The 22,408-nt window shown below is 48.6% G+C and overlaps 1 protein-coding gene across 1 annotated transcript in view; it reads left to right on the forward strand.

Annotated features, from left to right (window-relative positions):
* LOC144607901 (nucleolar complex protein 2 homolog) overlaps positions 1-21,757 on the forward strand; it is a 65,456-nt gene extending 43,699 nt beyond the window's left edge. Inside the window, exons 7-8 of the mRNA XM_078425029.1 lie at positions 14,948-15,058; positions 20,454-21,757. Coding sequence (XP_078281155.1) covers positions 14,948-15,058; positions 20,454-20,578 — 236 coding nt within the window. The 3' untranslated portion in view covers positions 20,579-21,757. The remainder of the gene's footprint in view (positions 1-14,947; positions 15,059-20,453) is intronic.
* The last annotated feature ends 651 nt before the right edge of the window (positions 21,758-22,408 follow it).

Raw genomic sequence — 22,408 nt, forward strand, 5'->3', positions numbered from 1 at the left:
CACTTAGGCGTTTGTTTAGGCGCCTGCAATAATCGTAGCAGGTCGCCGAAAAACCGGCGACTGGACCCCCCCCTCACGACAATGTCTACGACAAGCTACAACAACCCACCACCTAGTCGACGGCAAGCTACCGACAACCGGCGACCCAGTCGTCGTGACTCAGGACGTCCACCTACGAACGCGCCTATGGCCACACAGGCGTCAACCTACGACAACCGAAGTCAACCTACGTCCTCCCACGACAAGCTACGACCGTGTCGGCGACAACCGAAGACAATTCACGTCATTTTGGTCTCCGGTCCGCCTGTCGCCGGTTGACGTAGGCGGTCGCCCACGGAATTCGCCGGAGTCAGGACCGGTGACAAGTAACATCACCTGGCGATAACCTACGGCAGCGCCCCCCGTCAGGAGACGTCAAGCCACCATCATTGACGTCGAACCATTTCGAAACCCAGCGGCGACCAGAAAAAGCGCCACGACTCTTCGGAGACGACTCGCGACCGTGCAGGCGACACCCCGTGTGGCGACAGTCTAGTCCCCTAAACAATCGCCTAAGTGGGACAGGGGTTTAAGGCTCGCTAATCCAAAGTGGATGGAGAACCTAGAGCACTGTGAGACTGGGGGGGGGGGGAAGAGAAGAGGTCGCGGAGATTGACCTGTTACCCAGACTTGCTCTGTTCACTCAACCTCGTTGGTGACCCTCGGACGATCCTTGATCGGACTTTGCAGGCTTTACATTCCACTAAACGCTATTCCCGCATCATGTGTCTATCTGCGCACTGTAGTTGGCTCGATTGTAGTCATGTATTGTCTCTCTGCTGACTGGAAAAGCTTTTCCCTGTACCTCGGCACAAGTGGCAGTAACCAAACTCTCCCTGTAGATCTGGCTGCTGGAGGTGGTGGAGACAGATACCATTGTGCCATTTAAAGGATAGGTCCATGAGTGTGCAGAGAATGCAGGGATATGGACCACGTGCAGGCAGATAAGAGAGCATGGTCTTGGATTCATGTTCGGCGTAGAAATTGTGGGCTGAAGGGCCTGTGCTGTTTTTTTTCCATGCTCTAACATTTAGGATGAAGATACAACTATTCCTGGGAGTTTACGTCCAGATAGCTTGGCAATCCCAATGCTAATTCTCCCTATGACCTATACTGCCTGTCAAGACTCTCCTCTCACCTCCCCCCCCCCCCCCCCCCCCCCCCCCCCCAAATTTAACCTCTCACCCAATGCACTTGGGGCAATTACAGTGGCTATGAACGAAATTAATTTGTTGCCTGTCGGCCAAAGCATCTTTGGGGAGAGCCCACGTGGTCACAGGGAAATCGTGCAAACTCCACACAGAAAGTGCCAGGGATCAGCATCAAACCTGGGCCACTGGAGCTGTGGGGCAGCCTACCGAGTCCATGTCGACCGTACACGAGCTCTATCCCACACTCGAGGGACAATTTACAATTTTTCTGAAGCCAATTAGCCTTCAATCCTGTACGTCTTTGGAGTGTGGGAGGAAACCGGAGCACCCGGAGAAAACCCACGCGGTCAAGGGGGGGAGCGTACCAAGCTCATATGGACAGGGCCCATAGTCATTTCCACCCTGGGGAAAAAGGTTCTGACTCTCTGCCTTATCTATGCCTCTCATCATTTTATATACAGTACTTCTACAAGGTCTTCGTTCAATCTCCGTCGTGGTAGAGAAACCGAGCTGAGTTTGTCCAACCTCGGCCTGTAGCGAATGCTCACTAATCCGGGCAGCATTCCAGTAAACCTCTTCTACATCCTTTCCAAACCCTTTGTGTCATTTGTGTAATGGGGCAACCAGAACTGCTCGCAATAATCCAAATGTGGCCTAACCAAAGTCCTGTAGAGCAGCAAATGATGTCTGGACTCTTCTACTCACTTGACAGCTCTGGGCCTCACAGAAAAGTGAAAGGCCTGGGTAGAGTGGTTGTGGAGAGGACATTTCCACTAGTGCGAGAGTCTAGGACCAGAGGCCATAGCCCCAGTACCTTTAGAATGAAGATGAGGATTTTTATCCCCAGTAGGTGGTGAATCTGTGGAATTCATTGCCGCAGTGGAAGCCATCATTTGGTATTTTAAAAGTGGAGATCGACAGGTTCTTGATGAGTAAGGCTGTCGAAGGTTTGGGGGAAAAGGCAGGAGAATGGGGTTGAGAGAGAAAGATAGATCAGCCATGATTGAATGGCGGGCGGAGTGGACTCGACGGGTCAATGGCCTGAATCTGCTCCTATGACTTATCAATACTCAATGCCTTGACCAATGAAGGCAAGCACACCATGTGCCTTCTTCACCACTGTCACCTTTAGTATAATACCACCCTTGAATATAATTTTCACCCAGAGAGTTGTGAATCTGTGAAATTCCATGCCACAGAAGGCAGTGGAGGCCAATTCACTGGATGTTTTCAAGAGAGAGTTAGATATAGCTCTTAGGGCTAAAGGGATCAAGGGAGATGGGGAGAAAGCAGGAACAGGGTACTGATTTTGGATGATCAGCCATGATCATATTGAATTGCAGTGCTGCCTCGAAGGACCGAATGGCCTACTCCTGCACCTATTTTCCATGTCTCTAATAAATTTTCCACTGAACCAGTCGAGTATAAAAGAGAACACAGGACAACAGCACATGGTGGCCAAGATTCGGAACCAATGGATTTCCAGTCAGGCGGATGGTAGATTGAGAGAACTTTATTGTATTTACAGCTCAGATGATCAAAACCAGCGTTTATGCCCCATACGTGCCACCTACCAACCCTCTCCATCCTGCCCTTCGATGCAAACTATTCTTCTCATAAATACTTTGAGGTGGTACATTGTGTATTGCACAGTGGCGCGGAGGTAGAGTTGCTGCCTTACAGCGCCAGAGAACCGGGTCCGATCCCGACCACGGGTGCTGTCTGCAGGGAGTTTGTACATTTTCTTTGTGACTGTGTGGGGTTTCCTCCCACACTCCAAAGCCGTGCAGGTTTGTAGGTTAATTGGCTTCGGTAAAAATTGTAAATGGTCTCTGGTGTGTAGTGCGCGGGGTGATGGCAGGTCGGCGCGGACTCGGTGGGCCGAAGAGCCTGTTTCCACGCTGTATCTCCAAAGTTTAAAGTGTAGTTTCTACATTAAAAGTCTTGGCTTGCTGCAGCGAGCAAGACTCGTCCCCTGATACCTGTGAGCTGTGGTGCTGCTAAACTGTAGTCGTGCTCTAAACACTGCCTTTCATTCTGCGTTCCGTCAGGAGACAATAGGCAGCGGCTTTCCATTGTCTTTCTCGACGCAGCCGCGCCGATCGTTGTCTTGTTAAAGTGCACCTGGGAGATCAGAATTGGATTTAGTTCATCGTCTTCCCGCGGAATCAAATATTGGAGGAGCCAGTTCATTTTTCATAATGAAATTGGTGGACAATAAATTTCGAGCAAACTCTGTCAGCTTCTAACCATCGGAGGATGGTGGTACAGTATGTATTTTTCATTAGCCCACTGAGTTGTCACATCCAGTTGGAACTGAAATACTGCCGGGGGTGCTTACCCTCCGATTTCTGCCCGCCCGCCCTCTGGAGATTTATAAATCCCGCCTGACACCTTGATCGTGATCTCGGCGCTGTCGCTGACGGTACGGGAACTGCGCGGCATCCGTGGGGAACGCCACCGAACGCAAGCACGCATGTAAATAACAGAGGGTTTATCCAGTATAAGCCGTGGAGAGCCCGTGGAACTTACGGGATTAATCGGATTTAGCATTGATACGCAGCAGTGATTTATATTCACCAAAGCGTTGTGTCAGATTGAAAATCAATCTTCCCAGCTCCCACAGTTTGGGAATATCTCTGACTGTCTTTTGATGGGGGGAAAATGCTTTAAAATTATCAATATTGTTTGAGGCATGCTTGGAATTTAGGCATTCTCCAAAGTGCACAGCTGGCCCTGGAGAACCTGATTGTCGCATAGAGTTAGATACCATCCAGACACGCACAAATCAACATTGATTCTCCAATCCGGAGGGGCACATCAGTATCAAATTCAGCATTTCCCAGTGAGGGCAAAATCACGTTAGCTTCCATCATTCATTTAATCTGGTGCCTTTTTTTTCGGTTTATAAATTCAATTCTCTTCCCTGTGTGTTGTGCTTAATTTGTCTGCAGTTCTTGGTTCGAACAATAGCCTTAAAGTGATACAGGCCGTTAGGCAGGTGCCAGAGCTCTCCGTTGACTGCAATGCTTAAAACCCGCGTACAGTGTTTTCTCTCCCTGACTCTCTCTCACAGAGCGTGTCATAGAGTGATAGAGCGTGGAAACAGGCCCACTTGCCCACACCGGGCAACTTGTCCCATCTACACGAGTCCCACCTGCCCATATCCTTCAAAATCTGTCCAATCCATATACTTGTCTGAATGGTTCTTAAACGCTGCAATTTTTGATTGACCTGTTCGAAGATACATCATGAAAGCAGGCCCTTCGGCCCACCGGGTCCATTCCCTCCTACATTTTCATATGTGATGCCCTAAAAACCTCGCATGGCACAGCTGGTAGAGCTGCTGCCTCAACACAAGAGACACGGGTTCGAGCCCGACCTCGGGCCTTGTCATTGGTGAGTTTGAACGTCCTCCCTATGGCCGAGCTAGTGTGAGCAGGTGATCGATGGGCTGAAGGGCCTCACTCAACGAAGAACAAAGAAGGTCGAGACCCTTCTTCAGACCTACGTCTGAGTTTCTTCAGCCGTTTTTGCCTATCTTTGGTGTAACTCTGCAGTTCCTTCCCCACACAACGACTATCTACCCGACCTATAATTCCTATATTTTTAAATACCTGTGTATGTTTCCCCTGGTCCTCCAACTCTCCACTGAAAACAATCCAAGTCTGTTCAACCTTTCTTTTTTATCACAAACGCCATCTAATCCAGGCAGAACTCTGGTAAATATCCTCTGCACCCCCTCCATTCCCTCCAAAGATGCTGCCCGACCCACTGAGTTCTTCCAGCACTTTGTGCTTTGCCGCAAGGCCGCAGCGCCTGCAGTTCCTTATGTCTCTGGGGTTCTCCGTTATTGGGGATGGCCATCGTCGGGTACTGTGGCGGCGTGGACATGTCCGAATACCCGAAGACAGACACAAAATGCTGGAGTAACTCAGCGGGACGGGCAGCACCTCTGGAGAGAAGGGACGGGTGACGTTTCGGGTCGAGACCCTTCCGTCTCTCCATCAGCCCGCGTCCGAATGTAGTCTCGGTCACGCTGCATGAAGGCGCTGCATGAAGGCGCTGCATGAAGGCGCTGCATGAAGGCGCTGCATGAAGGCGCTGCATGAAGGCGCTGCATGAAGGCGCTGCATGAAGGCGCTGCATGAAGGCGCTGCATGAAGGCGCTCCATTAGCTGAGGATTTGTAAATGGAACTGAACATGTCTATTTGTGAGCGATGGTAAGCTCCAGTTTGTAACGTCTGTTAATAATAACCAGATGAGACAATTCAGTCCATCCTACCTACCTGTGTAAATTCCCCACTACTTACTTAAGCGATTAGAGAGATACAGCACAGAAACGGGCCCTTCGGCCCACCGAGTTCGTGCTGACCAGCGATTCTCATTACACCAGCACACACCACACACTAGGGACAATTTCTTTCTTTTTTTTTTTACCAAAGCCAATTAACCTACAAACCTGGTATTTATTCACAAAATGCTGGAGTAACTCAGCAGGTCAGGCAGCATCTCAGGAGAGAAGGAATGGGTGACGTTTCGGGTCGAGACCCTTCTTCAGACTGTCTGAGGTTGGGTCTCGACCCGTAAACGTCACCCATTCCTTCTCTCCCGAGATGCTGCCTGACCTGCTGAGTTATTCCAGCTTTTTGCGAATAAATACCTTCGATTTGTACCGGCATCTGCAGTTATTTTCTTACTCTAACCTACAAACCGGTACGTCTTTGGAGTGTGGGGGGAAACCGGAGCACCCGGAGAAAACCCACGCAGTCACAGAGAGAAGGTAGGGGGAGCACCCATGGTCAGGATGGAACCCGGGCCTCTGGCACAATGAGGTAACGACTCAGCCACCCAGCCGCCCACTACTTGCACCCATTACATTCCAGCTCCAATTAACTATTTATCAAAATGTTTATCCTTCCCCTGCTAAATAGCAATTACTTGCAAAGTATGCAGTTATTTCCAGAGAATGACCGCACATCTTTAGGCAAATTTTATAACCCATTCATTAATATCGAATTTTATTTCAGGTAGAGTGGATGAAATCTTGCTTGTACCGGGATATAAAGTCTGAGATAGATTCAGATTAAAACACAATCAGTCTCGAGGCAGCACAGTGGCACAGAAGAAGAGTTGCTGTCTTACAGTGCCTGAGACCCGGGTTTGATCCTGACCTCGTGTGTCAATAGACAATAGACAATAGACAATAGGTGCAGGAGGAGGCCATTCAGCCCTTCGAGCCCGCACCACCATTCAATGCGATCATGGCTGATCACTCTCAATCAGTACCCCGTTCCTGCCTTCTCCCCATACCCCCTGACTTCGCTATCTTTAAGAGCTCTATCCAGCTCTCTCTTGAAAGCATCCAACGAACTGGCCTCCACTGCCTTCTGAGGCAGAGAATTCCACACCTTCACCACTCTCTGACTGAAAAAGTTCTTCCTCATCTCCGTTCTAAATGGCCTACCCCTTATTCTTAAACTGTGGCCCCTTGTTCTGGACTCCCCCAACATTGGGAACATGTTTCCTGCCTCTAATGTGTCCAATCCCCTAATTATCTTATATGTTTCAATAAGATCCCCCCTCATCCTTCTAAATTCCAGTGTATACAAGCCTAATTGCTCCAGCCTTTCAACATACGACAGTCCCGCCATTCCGGGAATTAACCTAGTGAACCTACGCTGCAGGCCCTCAATAGCAAGAATATCCTTCCTCAAATTTGGAGACCAAAACTGCACAAGCTGAAGTTTGTACGTTCTCCCCGGGACCGCGTGGGTTTTCTCCGGGTGCTCCGGTTTCCTCCCACGCTCCAAATAATTCAGGTTTGTAGGTTAATTTGTATTGGTAAAACTGTAAATTGTCACGGGTGCGTAGGATAGTGCTGGTGTACGATCGATGGGCAGCACGGACTCGGTGGGCCGATGGGCCAGTTTCCTCGCTGTATCCCTGAGGACTAAATTCTATTTGAAAGGAAAAGTGATAATCAGAAATCAATACCACAACCTACACTCTTATCCGCCTGATTATAATCCACATCCCTCCATTGCTTGCATATCCATGTGCCTATCCAAAGGGCTCTTAAATGCCACTATCATGGTATCTGCCTCCACAACCAACCCTGGGGTGTGTGTCGTACCCTCTGTGTATGAAGAACTGCCCCCCACATCGCCTTTAAACTTTGCCCCTTTGCAGCTTAACCTATGCCCTCTAGTATTGGACGCCTCCACCCTGGGTAACAGAGCATTGAAGAAGAACAATCGCTTTGCAACAGAAAATGCATCGAGAGGTTGCGAATTTTCACATTAGTATTTAGCTCACAGTTCCAGAAGGAGTCTGTCACATTGAAACCTTTCTGAGTTAAATTGATTCATCCTACTGATGCTGCTTTTATGTCATTCCCTTTATCCTTTCAATTTCCTTCCTGCTCCACCTCTGCCCATTCCCCCCTCCTTCTGATCTACCCACACCATCCCTCCATCTCACCCAGTTTCTTTCTCCCCCCCCACCTCAACTTCCCCACGTTAGAGGCAGGAAACATGCTCCCAATGTTGGGGGAGTCCAGAACCAGGGGCCACAGTTTAAGAATAAGGGGTAGGCCATTTAGAACTGAGATGAGGAAAAACCTTTTCAGTCAGAGAGTTGTGAATCTGTGGAATTCTCTGCCTCAGAGGGCAGTGGAGGCCAATTCTCTGAATGCATTCAAGAGAGAGCGAGATAGAGCTCTTAAGGATAGCGGAGTCAGGGGGTATGGGGAGAAGGCAGGAACGGGGTACTGATTGAGAATGATCAGCCATGATCACATTGAATGGTGGTGCTGGCTCGAAGGGCCGAATGGCCTCCTCCTGCACCTATTGTCTATTTGCCCATCATCCACATGCCCCTCCCACTAGCTCTCCAACCCCTGTTCCCACAATATCCCTCCTTTATTCCATTCCATTCTTCACTGTAATTCCTTATCAGATTCCCATCCTCTGCTGCCTTTTTGTTGTCACCACTTACCCCCCCCCCCCTCCCTTACCCCCCCCCCCTCCCTTACCCCCCCCCCCCCCTCCCTTCCCCCACTGCCTTTTCTTGGAAACATGATTTAACATGAGCGCTAAAAGAGACACAAAGAGTTGGCGTAACTCAGCGGGTCAGGCAGCATCTCTGGAGAACATGGGTAGATGTTTCAGGTCGGGAACCTTCTTCAGACTGAAGCGGCCTGTTGTCCTTCAAACGTGAGGAGAGTCACATCTCCTTTGGCCATCATTGTGGGTTGATGTACGTACTGGGGCAGCGCAGCGGTAGAGTTGCTGCCTTACAGCGCCAGAGACCCAGGGTGCTGGCTACGGGTGCTGTCTATACGGAGTTTGTACGTTTTCTCCGCGTCTGCATGGGTTTCCTCCGGTTTCCTCCCACACTTCAAAGACGTACAGATTTGTAGACTAAATGGCTTTGGTAAGATGTAAAAAAAAATATTTCATAGTGTGTAGTATTGTGTTAGTGTACGGGGTGATCGCTGGTCTGCGCGAACTCGGTGGGCTGAAGTTGGCTGCATCTCCAAAGTCTAAAGTCGAATGAAATCACTTATCCTCTCCAAACGGTGGCGCAGCGGTAGAGTTGCTGCCTTACAGCGAATGCAGCGCAGGAGACCTGGGTTCAATCCTGACTACGGGCGCTGTTTGTACGGAGTTTGTACGTTTTCCCCGTGACCTGCGTGGGTTTTCTCCGAGATCTTCGGTTTCCTCCCACACTCCAAAGACGTGCAGGTTTGTAGGTAAATCGGATTGGTAAATGTAAAAAATTGTCCCCATGGGGTAGCGTTAATGTGCGGGGATCGCTGGTCGGCGCGGACCCGGGGGGCCGAAGGGCCTGTTTCCATGCTGTATCACTAAACTAAACTGGACTCCACTCTGCACCAAGAAGTCTGGAAAGAGTTAAGTTGAACCATCATCTGATCTCAACCTCGTTGGGACCCGGCTGCACTCTGGGGAAGTCCAATTAGTAGAGGTTTAATGTCTTCAGTTTAATTAAATAACAGTGAACAACCCTAGTACTGCGGCTTTAGTTAACAACACCAGCAAACATAATTATTACAGTTTGAACTGTTATGATTAGCCATTCTTGAAGATCAGCCAACATAATATTTAAACATTTTATACAATGAAAATACCGATGTATTGAAATATTTTCTATTTACAACACCAGAGAAGAACGAGGGCGTCTAGAGTTTCATTGTCAAAAGTGCCAATAATGGAACAATGAAATACTTGCATGCAGCAGCATAACAGGCCTGTAAATGCAATAAGCATCAATAATATATAATAAACAAAAATTCAACAAATTAATGATGCCAAATACTGGCGTTAAATAAAAAACAAAATCCTTAGTGTAACCAAAGACATCCCCATGGACGTTCAGAGTTGAGGTTGATGATGTGCAATGTTCAAGGGGCTGATGGTTTGTCAGAATCGGAATCAGAATGACCTTTATTGTTATCCAAAAAAAACAAGTCTTTTGGACGAGATTTCGTCACCCACAGTCCAACAGTAAGAGCAATAAAAATAAGCAATTACACAACCACAAACCAACACGAAACAAAACAAAAAAAGAAACATCCATCACAGTGAGTCTCCTCCAGTCACCTCCTCACTGTGATGGAAGGCCACAATGTCTTTTCTCTTCCCCTGCCGTCTTCTCCCGCGGTCAGGCTGTTGAAGTTGCCACGTTCCAGGCCGCGCCGGACGGTGAAAGGTCAGTTTAGTTTAGCGATACAGCGTGGAAAAGGGCCCTTCTGGTCCAGGCCAACCAGTCCACCACCATAAACCAGCATCATCCTTCGCGCTAGGGATCATTTACAATTTTACAGGAGCAAATTAACCTAGGAACCTATGGGAGGAAACCGGGGCTCTGGGTGAAAGAGCCACCTGGTTGTGGGGGAGAAGCTGCTCTTGAACCTGGTGACCACGGTTGTCAGACTCCTGCCCCCTTCTTCCCGGTGGTAGGAGTGGACTGAGAGCGCGGCCAGGGTGGTCTGGGTCTCTGATGGTATTGGCTGCGTTTAGGAGACGGCGCAGATGAAGATCCGATCATGAAATGGTCACCTGTGTGCGGTGTTCCCAACAGGTGACAGACCAGTCGGTGTGAAACACCTTCACCTCAGAATGCAATCCCCCGCGTGACTGAGTCTGTATCTCAGAGTGCTGGCACTGGGGAAATGTTTGCACTCTTAGTGTAGGAAGGAACTGCAGATGCTGGTTTACACCAAAGAAATGCTGGAGTAACTCAGCGGGTCAGGCAGCATCTCTGGAGAGAAGGAATGGGTGACGTTTTGGGTCCAGACCCAGTCTTGACCCGAAACATCACCAATTACATCTATCCAGAGATGCTGCCTGTCCTACTGCACTCTTCATTTTTGTTGGATAACATTTTAAAGTGACGCTCTCTCTACCCAGTGAGGTGGATGTAACCTCTCCCATGACCCTGACCCAGTCAACATCACTAAAAGATATTCATAAGACAGGAGCAGAATTAGGCCATGTGACCTTTCGAGTCTGCTGTGCCATTCGATCATGGCTGATCTGTTTTACCCCTCTCAACTCCATTCTTTTGCCTTATCCCCTTAATGAAGCCTGATCTGCAGAGTTAGGGTGACGTAGCAATAAGAACAGATGCCGTTCAGAATACTCAGCGGGTCGGTCAGCATCTACGAGGGGAGAATAAAGAGGGAGAAGATTGGACTTTATTACCTTCCATCACAGTGAGGAATGTGGGGAGCCACTGTGGTGGATGTTTATGTTGACTTTTATCTTATGTGGCTGTTTGTCTTGTTGCTTTTCACTTAGTATGGCTTGTGCGTTAAATCAAATGTCACTGCACCTTAATTGGTACATATGACAATAAACTGGCCTTCACCTTGGAACTTTGAGAGTCAATGTTTCAGCTCAATGACTCTTCATCAAAGCCAATTTTGTTTTTGTTGCATCTCACCTAGTCTTCCTGAATTCAGCACCACCACACCTGTAGGCACCTCTCACAAGACCACAAGAAAATAAGACGCTCTGTAGGGTGGGAAGGAGCCAATGTATTGGCAGGTTTATTTCTCTAAGTTTATGTGCAAGATAAATAATTTGGGGATGGGGGGGGGAAACATACAATGATTCTTTATTGTCACATGCACCTAGATACAGTGAAATTCTTTGCTTTTGTGCACATTGCACAAAGGACACAAAAGAGTCACTGCGTTTCTGCGCCAACTAAGGAATAGAAGTACTCATTATGTCATGTTGGTCCCTCTTTGTTCTCGTCGGGCCCCTCTCCGTTTTTGGCGGACCCCCGCCCCGCCCCAGCAGGGCCCCTCTTTGTTCCCATAAAAGTTCTCACGTACGGAAACAGAGCCCGGATAAGCACAAGAGGGAGAAGGGGATAGAACATTTTGGAAAACAGAGCCGTACAGCACGGAAACTGGCCCTTTGGGTCAACTTCACAATGCAGACTAAGATGGCCCATCTACACATATCCCTCTAAGCATGTGCCTGTCCCGAGTGTCTTCAATCGAAGCTGGAGTAACTCAGCAGGTCAAGCAGCATCTCTGGAGAGAAGGAATGGGTGACGTTTTCCGGGTCGAAACCCTTCTTCAGACTTCAATGTTGTTATCGCACCAGCATTAACTACCTCCTCTGCAGTTTGTTCCATAGACCTGCCACCCTCTGTGTGGGAAATGTTGCCCTTCGTGTTCCTATTAAATCTTTCCCCTCTCACCATAAACCTATGTCCTCTGGTTGTTGATCCCCCTACCCCTGGGTAACAGACTCTTGTGCCTTCACCCTCTCCATTTGCCTTTTGAAGAATGGTGGAGCATAAATACTGTCACGGATTGGATGGGCAGAAGGGCTTTGATCTGTGTAAATCCATGCAAGCAGTAGTCCCAGAACCGAAGCTGAATAATATAAAGAGAATGGGTGAGAATGGGTGCAACAAAAATGAAGAGTGCAGTGGGCCAGGCAGCATCTCTGGAGAGATGGAATGGGCGATGTTGGCATTCTAAGCCTCTATGCAGTCCACTTCAGACTGAATAAAAAACATTTTTTTCCACTTAAGACATACAGTCCGTGCCGACCAGCGATCACCCCGCACAACAACACTCCTACACACTAGGAACAAACTACACTTTTACCAAAGCCAACTAACCTGCATACCTGTGTAGGAAAGAACTGCAGGTGCTGGTTTAAAATCAAAGATGGACACAAAACGCTGGAGTAACTCAGCGGGATAGGCAGCAACTCTGGGGAGAAGGAATGGGTGACGTTTCGGGTCGAGACCCTTCAGTCTGAAGAAGCGTCACCCATTCCGAAACATCGCCCATTCCTTCTCTCCAGAGATGCTGCCTGCATTTTGCTCCAGCATTTTGTGTCTGTCTTCGATTCAAACCAGCATCTGCAGTTCTTTCCTGCACAGCTGAATAATAATATATTCAGCTTCACTGTTTATCTTGGAAGTATGTAACACTGATGGGGAAGTATGGACCTCCTTCCCCCCAGGGTAAAAATGTCAAAGGCAGGAGGGCATAGATTAATGGTGAGAGGGGCAAAGTTTAAAGGCGATGTGCGGGCCACGTTTTTTACACAGAGAGTGGTCAGTGGCAGTGGGATGTGCTGCCAGGGGTAGTGGTGGGGGCAGATACGATAGTGGTGTTTAAGTCCATGCCCTGTGACTCTTTGACAATTATTTTGCGATGAAGGTGCTGCACAAATGCAAATTGTTGCTGCGCTCGGTTGGGGCAGGCTGAGAGGGGGCTAGCGTTAAAGCCAGCTAGAGTTAAGAAATCTCCTCAAAAGTTGTTCCGTGCAGACAGGTCTCTCCATCTGCGGTTTCATCGCCACTGCTATCCCCTGTGCAGGAAGGAACTGCAAATGCGGGTTTACACCAATGACAGGCACAAAGGTCCTGGAGTAACCAGCGGGACAGGCAGCATATGGTCTTAGTGACTGAAGACTGCTGACACCGACCGAACCATCTCACCGCTAATTCTTCCGTGATTTCTCTTGGGAAAGGGGTCATTTATCATGGGATCCTGAACTTGGCAGTGAATTTGGTTTGAGGGATTCAAATGACGTTTCGGTGGAGTCAACTCAATGAACCTCTGGTTCCGATCCCAAAGCAATCAGTTGGCTTGCAGCTGACATGGGCTTTGGCTCTAGTTTCCTGGCACCCGCTGTCAGCGTTAAATCCACCCAAGTCAACAGACGCACAGCCTAATGCGAAGCTAAACCTTCTGTCCTCTGGCCGAGCAGTGTACATCAGCCCTGGTCTGAACATCTCACTGTTAAAGAAGGGTCTCGTCCCGAAACGTCACCCATTGATTGCATTTCACCAGAGATGCTGCCTGCCCCGCTGAGTTACTCCAGCATTTTGTGTCTTATCTCACCGCTAATCCTGATAAAAAAGTGCTGGAGTAACTCAGCGCGTCAGGCAGCATCTGTGGTGAACCAACATCCGTAGCTCCTTGCATTTTACTGCTAATCTTTCTTCCTTACCGTGCTCCTTGTAGCAAGCTGGACACTTACTGCAAACAGACTTTTAGACTTTACTTTAGACTTTAGAGACACAGCGCAGAACTGGGCCCTTCAGTCCACCAAGTAAGTCCATGCCGACCCGTGATCACACCGCACGCCAACCCTAACCTACACACCAGGACAACTTACAATTTTACCAAAACCAATTAACCTACACATCTGCATGTCTTTGAAGTGTGGGAGGAAACCAGAGCACCCAGAGAAAACCCACGAGGTCACAGGGAGAAGAGATAAACTCCGTACAGACAGCGCCAGCTATCAGGATCGAACCCAGGTCTCAGGCGCTGTAAGGCAGCAACTCCACCGCTGTGCCACCCTGGAGACATTCATCTGGCTTGTCTGCGTTGGATTGAACACCGGGCTTAGAGGTGATTCCTCAATGGTATCAGGTTTCCAATGGCAACCCAAAATACCACTTCTCTACCCTTTGGTTCCAGATGATTCAAATTGAACATTCAGCCCACTGAGTCCGTGCCAACCTCCAACCACCCAGCTACACCCATCCCATTCATTTCTATTCTCACCTTCTCTAACCCATTTCATTCTTTCCACATTCCCCTTCGTGTCCCTGAGATCATAAGACATAGGAGCAAAATTAGGCCATTCTGCCCTTAAAGACTGCTCCGCCATTCGATCGTGGCTGATCAATCTTCCCCTCTCATCCCCATTCTCCTGCCTTCTCCCCGTAACTTTTGACACCGTTATTAATCAAGAACCTGTAATTCTCCGTTTGTCGTGTGCCCCTCATCTACACACTCACGGCGAGTTACAGCAGCCAGTCAATGTACCTACCCACCCACTTATCTCTGCAATATGTGGTGTTCAAAAGAAAACTGGGTGAGGGCAGCATGGTGGCGCAGCGGTAGAGTTGCTGCCTCACAGCGCCAGAGACCCCGGTTCGATCCTGTCCACAGGTGCTGCCTTTATGGAGTTTGTACCTTCTCCCTGTGACCCTGTGGGTTTTCTCCGGGGGAGGAGGGAGGAGGAGAGGGTGCTGCACCAATGCAGGAGAGGTTTGGGCCCAACGGGTCCACTTGGTCTAGTAATTTTATATACTTCTATCGTGTCTCCCCCGCAATTCTCAGTGTTCCAGAGAAAACAATCCAAGTTTCTCCAACCTCACCTTCCAGCTAATACGCTCTGAACCTCTAATGTTCCACTATTGTGCTTTATTTGCTGATTTCCACGTGTCTGTTTTGCAGGAGCTTTAAAGAAGAGCAACAAGGACATTGTGAAGGATCTGTCAGACATGGGCAGTGAAGATGCAGAGGACGATGAAGATGATCATTTGTCTTTCGAAGACCAGTCAGACGGTACGTTGTTTTGAAGCTATTTCAGGGGGTTTTAGTTGTTGTTGTAGAGATAGTTTCGTTCGGTACCTTGGTACCGAATGACAAATAAAGCTCTGTTGGAAACAGGCCCTTCGTCCCACCGAGTCCACGCCAACCATCAATCACCTGTTCACGCAAGTTCGATGTTATCCCACTTTCTCCTCCACTCCCTGCACACTAGGAGCAAATTATAGAGGCCAATTAACCTCAGGTTCGATCCTGACTACGGGCGCCGTCTGTACGGAGTTTGTACGTTCTCCCCGTGACCTGCGTGGGTTTTCTCCGAGATCTTCGGTTTCCTCCCACACTCCAAAGACGTACAGGTTTGTAGATTAATTGGTTTGGTAAATGTAAAAATTGTCCCTAGTGTGTGTAGGATAGTGTTAATGTGCGGGGATCGCTGGGCGGCACGGACTCGGTGGGCCGAAGGGCCTGTTTCCGCGCTGTATCTCTAAATCTAAAAAAAATAATCGAAACCTACAAAGCGCACGTCCTTTGGGACGTGGGAGGAAGCCGGAGCACCCAGAGGAAACCCACGCGGTCATAGGGAACACGTGCAAACTCCACGCGGACAGCACCCGATATCAGGATCAAACCCGGGACTCTGGTCCTGTGCGGCAGCAGCTCTACAATCTGCCCCACTGTTCCACCAAAACACAATGAAAACCATCGATTTTTCTGCTGGACTGTGCTGTTTACACTTTCCGTATTCTTATTTGTTGATGGGATTTGGATTAAGCCAGTGACCCCGACATTTATTGTTCATCTCAATAGACAATAGGTGCATTAGGAGGCCATTCGGCCCTTCGAGCCAGCACCGCCATTCAATGTGATCATGGCTGATCATTCGCAATCTGTACCCCGTTCCTGCCTTCTCCCCATACCCCCTGACTCCGTTATCCTTAAGAGCTCTATCCTGCTCTCTCTTGAATGCATTCAGAGAATTGGCCTCCACTGCCTTCTGAGGCAGAGAATTCTACAGATTCACAACTCTCTGACTGAAAAAGTTTTTCCTCATCTCGTTTCTAAATGGCCTACCCCTTATTCTTAATCTGTGGCCCCTTGTTCTGGACTCCCGCAACATTGAGAACTCTAATTGTCTCCCAAACCGGTTGACTTGCTTAACATATCAGCGGTCAAGTGAACGTCAATTGTGGATCCGGCATCACAGATTGAGTGGCTGATAGCGTTACTAACTCTGCTGCCTGACATCTCCAGCTTTCATCCTGAACACTACAAATCGGACGGATGTGCGGAGTTTCCCACGTGCTCTCTGCGACCGTGTGGGTTTCCTCCGCGTGCTGCGTGCTCCGGTCTCCTCCCATGCGTTTCTGGCATTTGTGGTGTTTAAAACAGGGGGCCATTTATGTACAGTGGCCAATTAAACCCACACCCCGCATGTCTAGAGATGTGGGAGGAAACTGGAGCACCCGGGGGGACCCAATAGAGTCAGAGGGAAATCAATAGACAATAGGTGCAGGAGGAGGCCATTCGGCCCTTCAAGGCAGCACCGCCATTCAATGTCATCATAGCTGATCATTCTCAATCAGTACCCTGTTTCTGCCTTCTCCCCATACCCCCATAAATCGTACAAACTCCACAAAGACAGTATCGAAGGAGGTCACGATCGATCCCGGGTGGATGGGGTGATGTTTCATAGAGTTATGATGGAGTTGTAGAAATTACATTCAGACATTTATATCGCATGTATATTGAAAGCACATTTAAACGTAGAATCAAGGAACTGCAGATTCTGGTTTGTACAGAAGGACAGAGAATGCTGGAGTAACTCAGTGGGTCAGGCAGCCTTCTCTGCAGAACGTGGATAGGTGACGTTTCAGGTCGAGACCTTCCTCAGACATCTAAAAGTATCTGTTCCTTCCCTCCTTCATGCAAAGTAGGGTTTGGACGGGCAGAGCACTGCAAATGTAAGTCATTGGATGGGTTAGTGACCACTCCTCCTCACCCCTCTCTTCACCCTCGCCAACATTGGTATAGCTTAGTTTAGTTGAGAGGTACAGTGTGGAAATAGGCCCATCGGCCCACCGAGTTCACGCCTATCAACGATCGCCTGTACTCTAGTTCTGTTATCCCAGTTTCGTAACCGACACACGAGGGGCAATTTCCAAAAGCCAATTAATCTACAAACCTGCTCGTCTTTGGGATGTGGGGGGGGAAACCGGAGCACCCGGAGAAAACCCGCACGATCACAGGGAGAACGTACAAACTCCGTTCAGACAGCGTCCGTAGTCAGGGTGGAGCCCGTGTCCCTGACGCTGTAGAGCAGCACCTCTACTGCCGCGCCACTGCGCCGCCCACGGGGTCACTGCCATTCTTGGTCCTTCCCCAGCCGGCGCGCGTTGACTACAGAGTCCGGCTGTTAGCCGGGCAGCAGAGCTGGTGGCCAGGAGCAGGTGAGACAGCGAGACTGCTCCCTGGATCACGGTCACGAGAGACTTTGAACCAACCGTGCCCAGCCACTCTTTTGTTAAACAGCCTGGTTCAAGGAAATCGATTACAATAACAGCCGATGGAAGAAAATACACGGGAGAGTTGTTTGAGCAATTTATCCTAAATTAATCTGTGAAAAATATTCCCCAAGACTTGGACAGTGAACTGAAAGCTAAATTGTGCACCTCATTAATTAGAGTGAATGCTTTCGGACTTTCTTTTCAATGTGCCCAGATTCCTTTTTAGCAAGGGGATAATAGATAGGGATAGCTTACTCGAGAGTTGCCTTGCATCCCAAAAAATGGATTTCATAAGTGACGTCTTATCAATGGTGTGAGGCCGGTAAGTTATCACAGTCCATTGCTCTTTGCCCTGTTATAGTCAGAGCCCACTTCCAAATATGTCAGTCAATATAGGTCTCTCCTTTTTACATTTAACATTGTGTGATGAATCTGGCTGAGTTGTTAAGTCCTGCATGGTTCAGATTCAGTGATGGTGCTGGCAGATTGCCAATTAAAACACTACCTATCGAGTTCCATCTGATTGACTCATTGAGTCATACTGCATAGAAACAGGCCCTTCGGCCCAACTTGCCCATGCTGACCAAGATGCCCTATCTACACTAGTCCCACCTGCTTGCATTTGGTCCATATCCTTCTAGACCTTTCCTATCCACGTACCTGTCCAAATATCCTTTGAATGTTGTGATAGTATCTGTCTCAATGATCTCCTCTGGTAGCTCGTTCTATATTCTAAACCTTTCCTATCCATGTACCTGTACAAATGACTTTTAAACATTGTGATAGTACCTGCCTCAACTACGTCCTCTGGCAACTCGGTCCATACACCCTTTGTGTGAAAAAACTGTTCCTCGGGTTCCTATTAAACCTTTTCCCCCTCTCACCATAAACCTATGCCCTCTGGTTCTTGATTCCCCTACTCTGGGTAAAAGACTATGCACCTACCCTATCTATTCCCCTCACCACTATAAGATCACCCCTCATCCTCCTGCGCTCCAGGGAATAAAGTCCTAGCCTGCCCAACCTCTCCCAATGTGTCCGAGCAATAGAACGCAAATAAATGGCAGACGCTGGAAACCTGCAATAAAAAGAGGTGGCACGGTGGCGCAGCGGTAGTTACTACCTTACAGCGCCAGAGACTCGGATACTTTCCTGACTACGGGTGTTTGTCTGTACGGAGTTTGTACGTTCCCCCCGTGACCTGCTTGGGTTTTCTCTGAGATCCTCAGTTTCATCCCACACTCCAAAGACGTGTGGGTTCATTGGCTTGGTATAAAATGTAAAGTTATCCCTAGTGTATGTAGGGTAGTGTTAATGTGCGGGGATCGCTGGTCGGTACGGACTCTGTGGGCCGAAGGGCCTGTTTCCGTGCTGTATCTGTAAAACTAAAAAGATTCTACCAATAACAGCCGGCCTCTGACTATGCTATGTGCTATTTGAAAGTGAAGTTCTAGTTTTTGTAATCAAGTCATCAAGGTCATAAGTGATAGGAGTAGAATTAGGCCATTCAGCCCATCAAGTCTACTCTGCTATTCAATCTTGGCTGATCTATCTCTCCCTCCTATCCCCATTCTCCTGCCTTCTCCCCGTAACCTCTGACGCCTGTACTAATCAAGAATATATCTATCTCTGTCTTAAAAATATCCACTGACGGTCTCCACAGCCTTCTGTGGCAAAGAATTCCACAGATTCTCCACCCTCTGACTAAAGAAATTTCTCCTCATCTTCCTAAGAGAATGATCAGCCATGATCACAATGAATGGCGGTGCTGGCTCGAAGGGCCGAATGGCCTACTCCTGCACCTATTGTCTATTGTCCATTGTCTAAAAGAACGTCCTTTAATTCTGAGGCTATGATCTCTAGTCCTAGACTCTCCCACTAGTGGAAACATCCTCTCCACATCCACTCTATCCAGGCCTTTCCCTATTCTGTAAGTTTCAATGAGGTCCCCCCTCATCCTTCTAAACTCCAGCGGGTACAGGCCCAGTGCCGACAAACGCTTATTATACATTAACCCACTCATTCCTGGGATCATCCTTGTAAACCTCCTCTGGACCCTCTCCAGAGCCAGCACATCCTTCCTCAGATAAGGTGCCCAAAATTGCTCACAATATTCCAAATGCGGCCTTACCAGCACCTTATAGAGCCTCAGCATTACATCCCTGTTTTTGTGTACAAGCCCTCTTGAAATAAATGCCAGTTGAGTTTGCTTTCTTTACTACCGATTCGACTTGCAGATTCGACTTGCACCAGCACCTCCGATTTCTGGATTCACTCCCCATTTAGAAAATAAGTCTATGCCTTTATTTCTACTACCAAAATGCATGACTCCACACTTTGCTACACTATATTCCTTCTGCCACATCTCCGCCCACTCTCCCAACCTGTCCAAGTCCCCCTGCAGAGTGCCTGCTTCCTCTTCACAACCTGCCCCTCCGCCTATTTTCGTATCATCCGCAGATTTGGCCACAAAGCCTTCAATCCCCTCGTCCGAGTCATCGATATACAACGTGTAGAGTAGTGGCCCCAGCACCGACCCCTGCGGAACTCCGCTAGTCACAAGCGAGAATATGCAATCCCTTTTGAGGTGGCTTATCTCAATCAGGGATATGATGGTCACACAGTTGTCCTCACTCAGTCCAAAGGCAAAATACTGGTGTGAGGATCACAGTCCATTAATCCACACTGGGGATTGACAAAAGGCGCACGGTGCTGGAGTAACTCAGCATCCTTGAAGAACATGGATAGGTGATGTTTCGGGTTGGGACCCTTCTTCAGACTGATTCTAGGGGGGGGGGGTTAAGAAAGCTGGAGGATAATCTGGGGGATGAGTGAGAAATGTGGAGGGGATTAGATTGGTGTGATAGTAAAACGTTCTCATTATTTTTACGCTGAATTCTTCACAGATGAGGACGAGTTGTCCGCGAAACCCAGTCAGGCCGCGGCCAAGATGTCCCATTCTGAGCTGAAGGTGCTGGCGGAGGGGGGCGAGGATGTCGTTGAAGACCTGGAGCTTTCTGATGAAGATTAATGAAACCTGTCTCTGAATCGCAGCAGTGAAGGCATTGGTGTCCCAGCGCCTCAACTCCAGTTGGATTGTTGAATAGTGCGTGTCCTTGAAGGAGCAAACCTGGACGGGCACTTCTTTTTTACGAATATCTGCGTGGCCCTGCAAAGAACCTGCTGTTGGAAGGTCCAATCTACGGGGGGAAACATAGAAACATAGAAAATAGGTGCAGGAGTAGGCCATTCGGCCCTTCGAGCCTGCACCGCCATTCAATGTGATCATGGCTGATCATCCAGCTCAGTAACCTGTACCTGCCTTCTCTCCATACCCCCTGATCCCTTTAGCCACAAGGGCCACATCTAACTCCCTCTTAAATATAGCCAATTAACTGGCCTCGACTACCTTCTGTGGCAGAGAATTCCACAGACTCACCACTCTCTGTGTGAAGAAATGTTTTCTCATCTTGGTCCTAAAAGACTTCCCCCTTATCCTTAAACTGTGACCCCTAGTTCTGGACTTCCCCAACATCGGGAACAATCTTCCCACATCTAGCCTCTCCAACCCCTTAAGAATTTTATATGTTTCTATAAGATTCCCCCTCAGTCTTCTAAATTCCAGCGAGTACAAGCCTAGTCTATCCAGTCTTTCTTCATATGAAAGTCCTGCCATCCCAGGGATCAATCTGGTGAACCTTCTCTGTACTCCCTCTAAGGCTAGAATGTCTTTCCTCAGATTAGGAGACCAAAACTGTACACAATACTCCAGGTGCGGTCTCACCAAGGCCCTGTACAACTGCAGCAGAAATCCCAGGAAAGGTCATGAACAGACGAAAACGCCGGCACCCATCCCACCCTCTGCAGAACTAACACCCTCTGAAAGCAAGTGGTGCTCGCCTACAATTAGATTAAAAGCAGAACAGTCCCAAATCGCTCGCCACAGAGTTTCATCCCGGTCATTGGAAGATAACTGGATGTGATAGGAATTCCAGAAGGGTTCTCTGGGAGTTGAGGAGTATTGATCGGCATCAGCGATGGGCCAGTGCACACCTTCCCCGTCGTTGCACAGCTGATCCCAGTCTCACAACCGTCACCTGCCATTACATCACATTATAGTGCTGCATCCCCACACCAACACTTCTTCTGTATGTTGTAATCTACCGAGCAGTTATTTGATACAGAAACATTAAACCAGTTTCGCCTTACTTTCGAGATTTTTGTTTTTGGTTTCTTTCGGGTTACTTTTGACATTCCTTTCCAGCGTTTGTGGCCATTTGGCCCATCGAGTCTATCCCTTCAGCCCGAAGAAGGTCCGGACCCGAAGCGTTTTCCAGAGATGCTGCCTGACCTGCTGAGTTAGTTGTTTCCAGCACTTTGTGCCCTTGTGTGTAAAGCAGCATTTACAGTCCCTTGTTTCTGCGGAATATCGAGAACATTCCCACTCAAAGTGAGGGGGGGCTGTCCAGGAGAGGAATCAGGTGTCCCTGACACACAGATGGTAGTGGGATCCCAGAGCCCTGCTGGCTGGTCACATGAGGCGTCCGTGACTGCCATCGTTGGACTTTATTGGGTAAGGTCATCAAGGGTTGTGGACCAACTGTGGGGAAAAGATCGGCAATCTTGTCCCGAAACGTCACCCATTCCTTCTCTCCAGGGATGCTGACTGTCCCACTGAGTTACTCCAGCATTTGGTGTTCTACTCTGGGTAAAGGGAGTTGGACGATGAGGCAGCGTTAACCCGATTGAATGAGGTACAGGCTGGAAGTTCAGAGTCCGGATACAATCATCGTGCCACTGCTTGGGAACTTGACTGTTTATGAGGCTTGCACGCGGCAGAATTTGACATTGAATCTGTTTT

The sequence above is a fragment of the Rhinoraja longicauda genome, chromosome 30, assembly GCF_053455715.1.
Source record: "Rhinoraja longicauda isolate Sanriku21f chromosome 30, sRhiLon1.1, whole genome shotgun sequence".
NCBI lineage: Eukaryota > Metazoa > Chordata > Chondrichthyes > Rajiformes > Arhynchobatidae > Rhinoraja > Rhinoraja longicauda.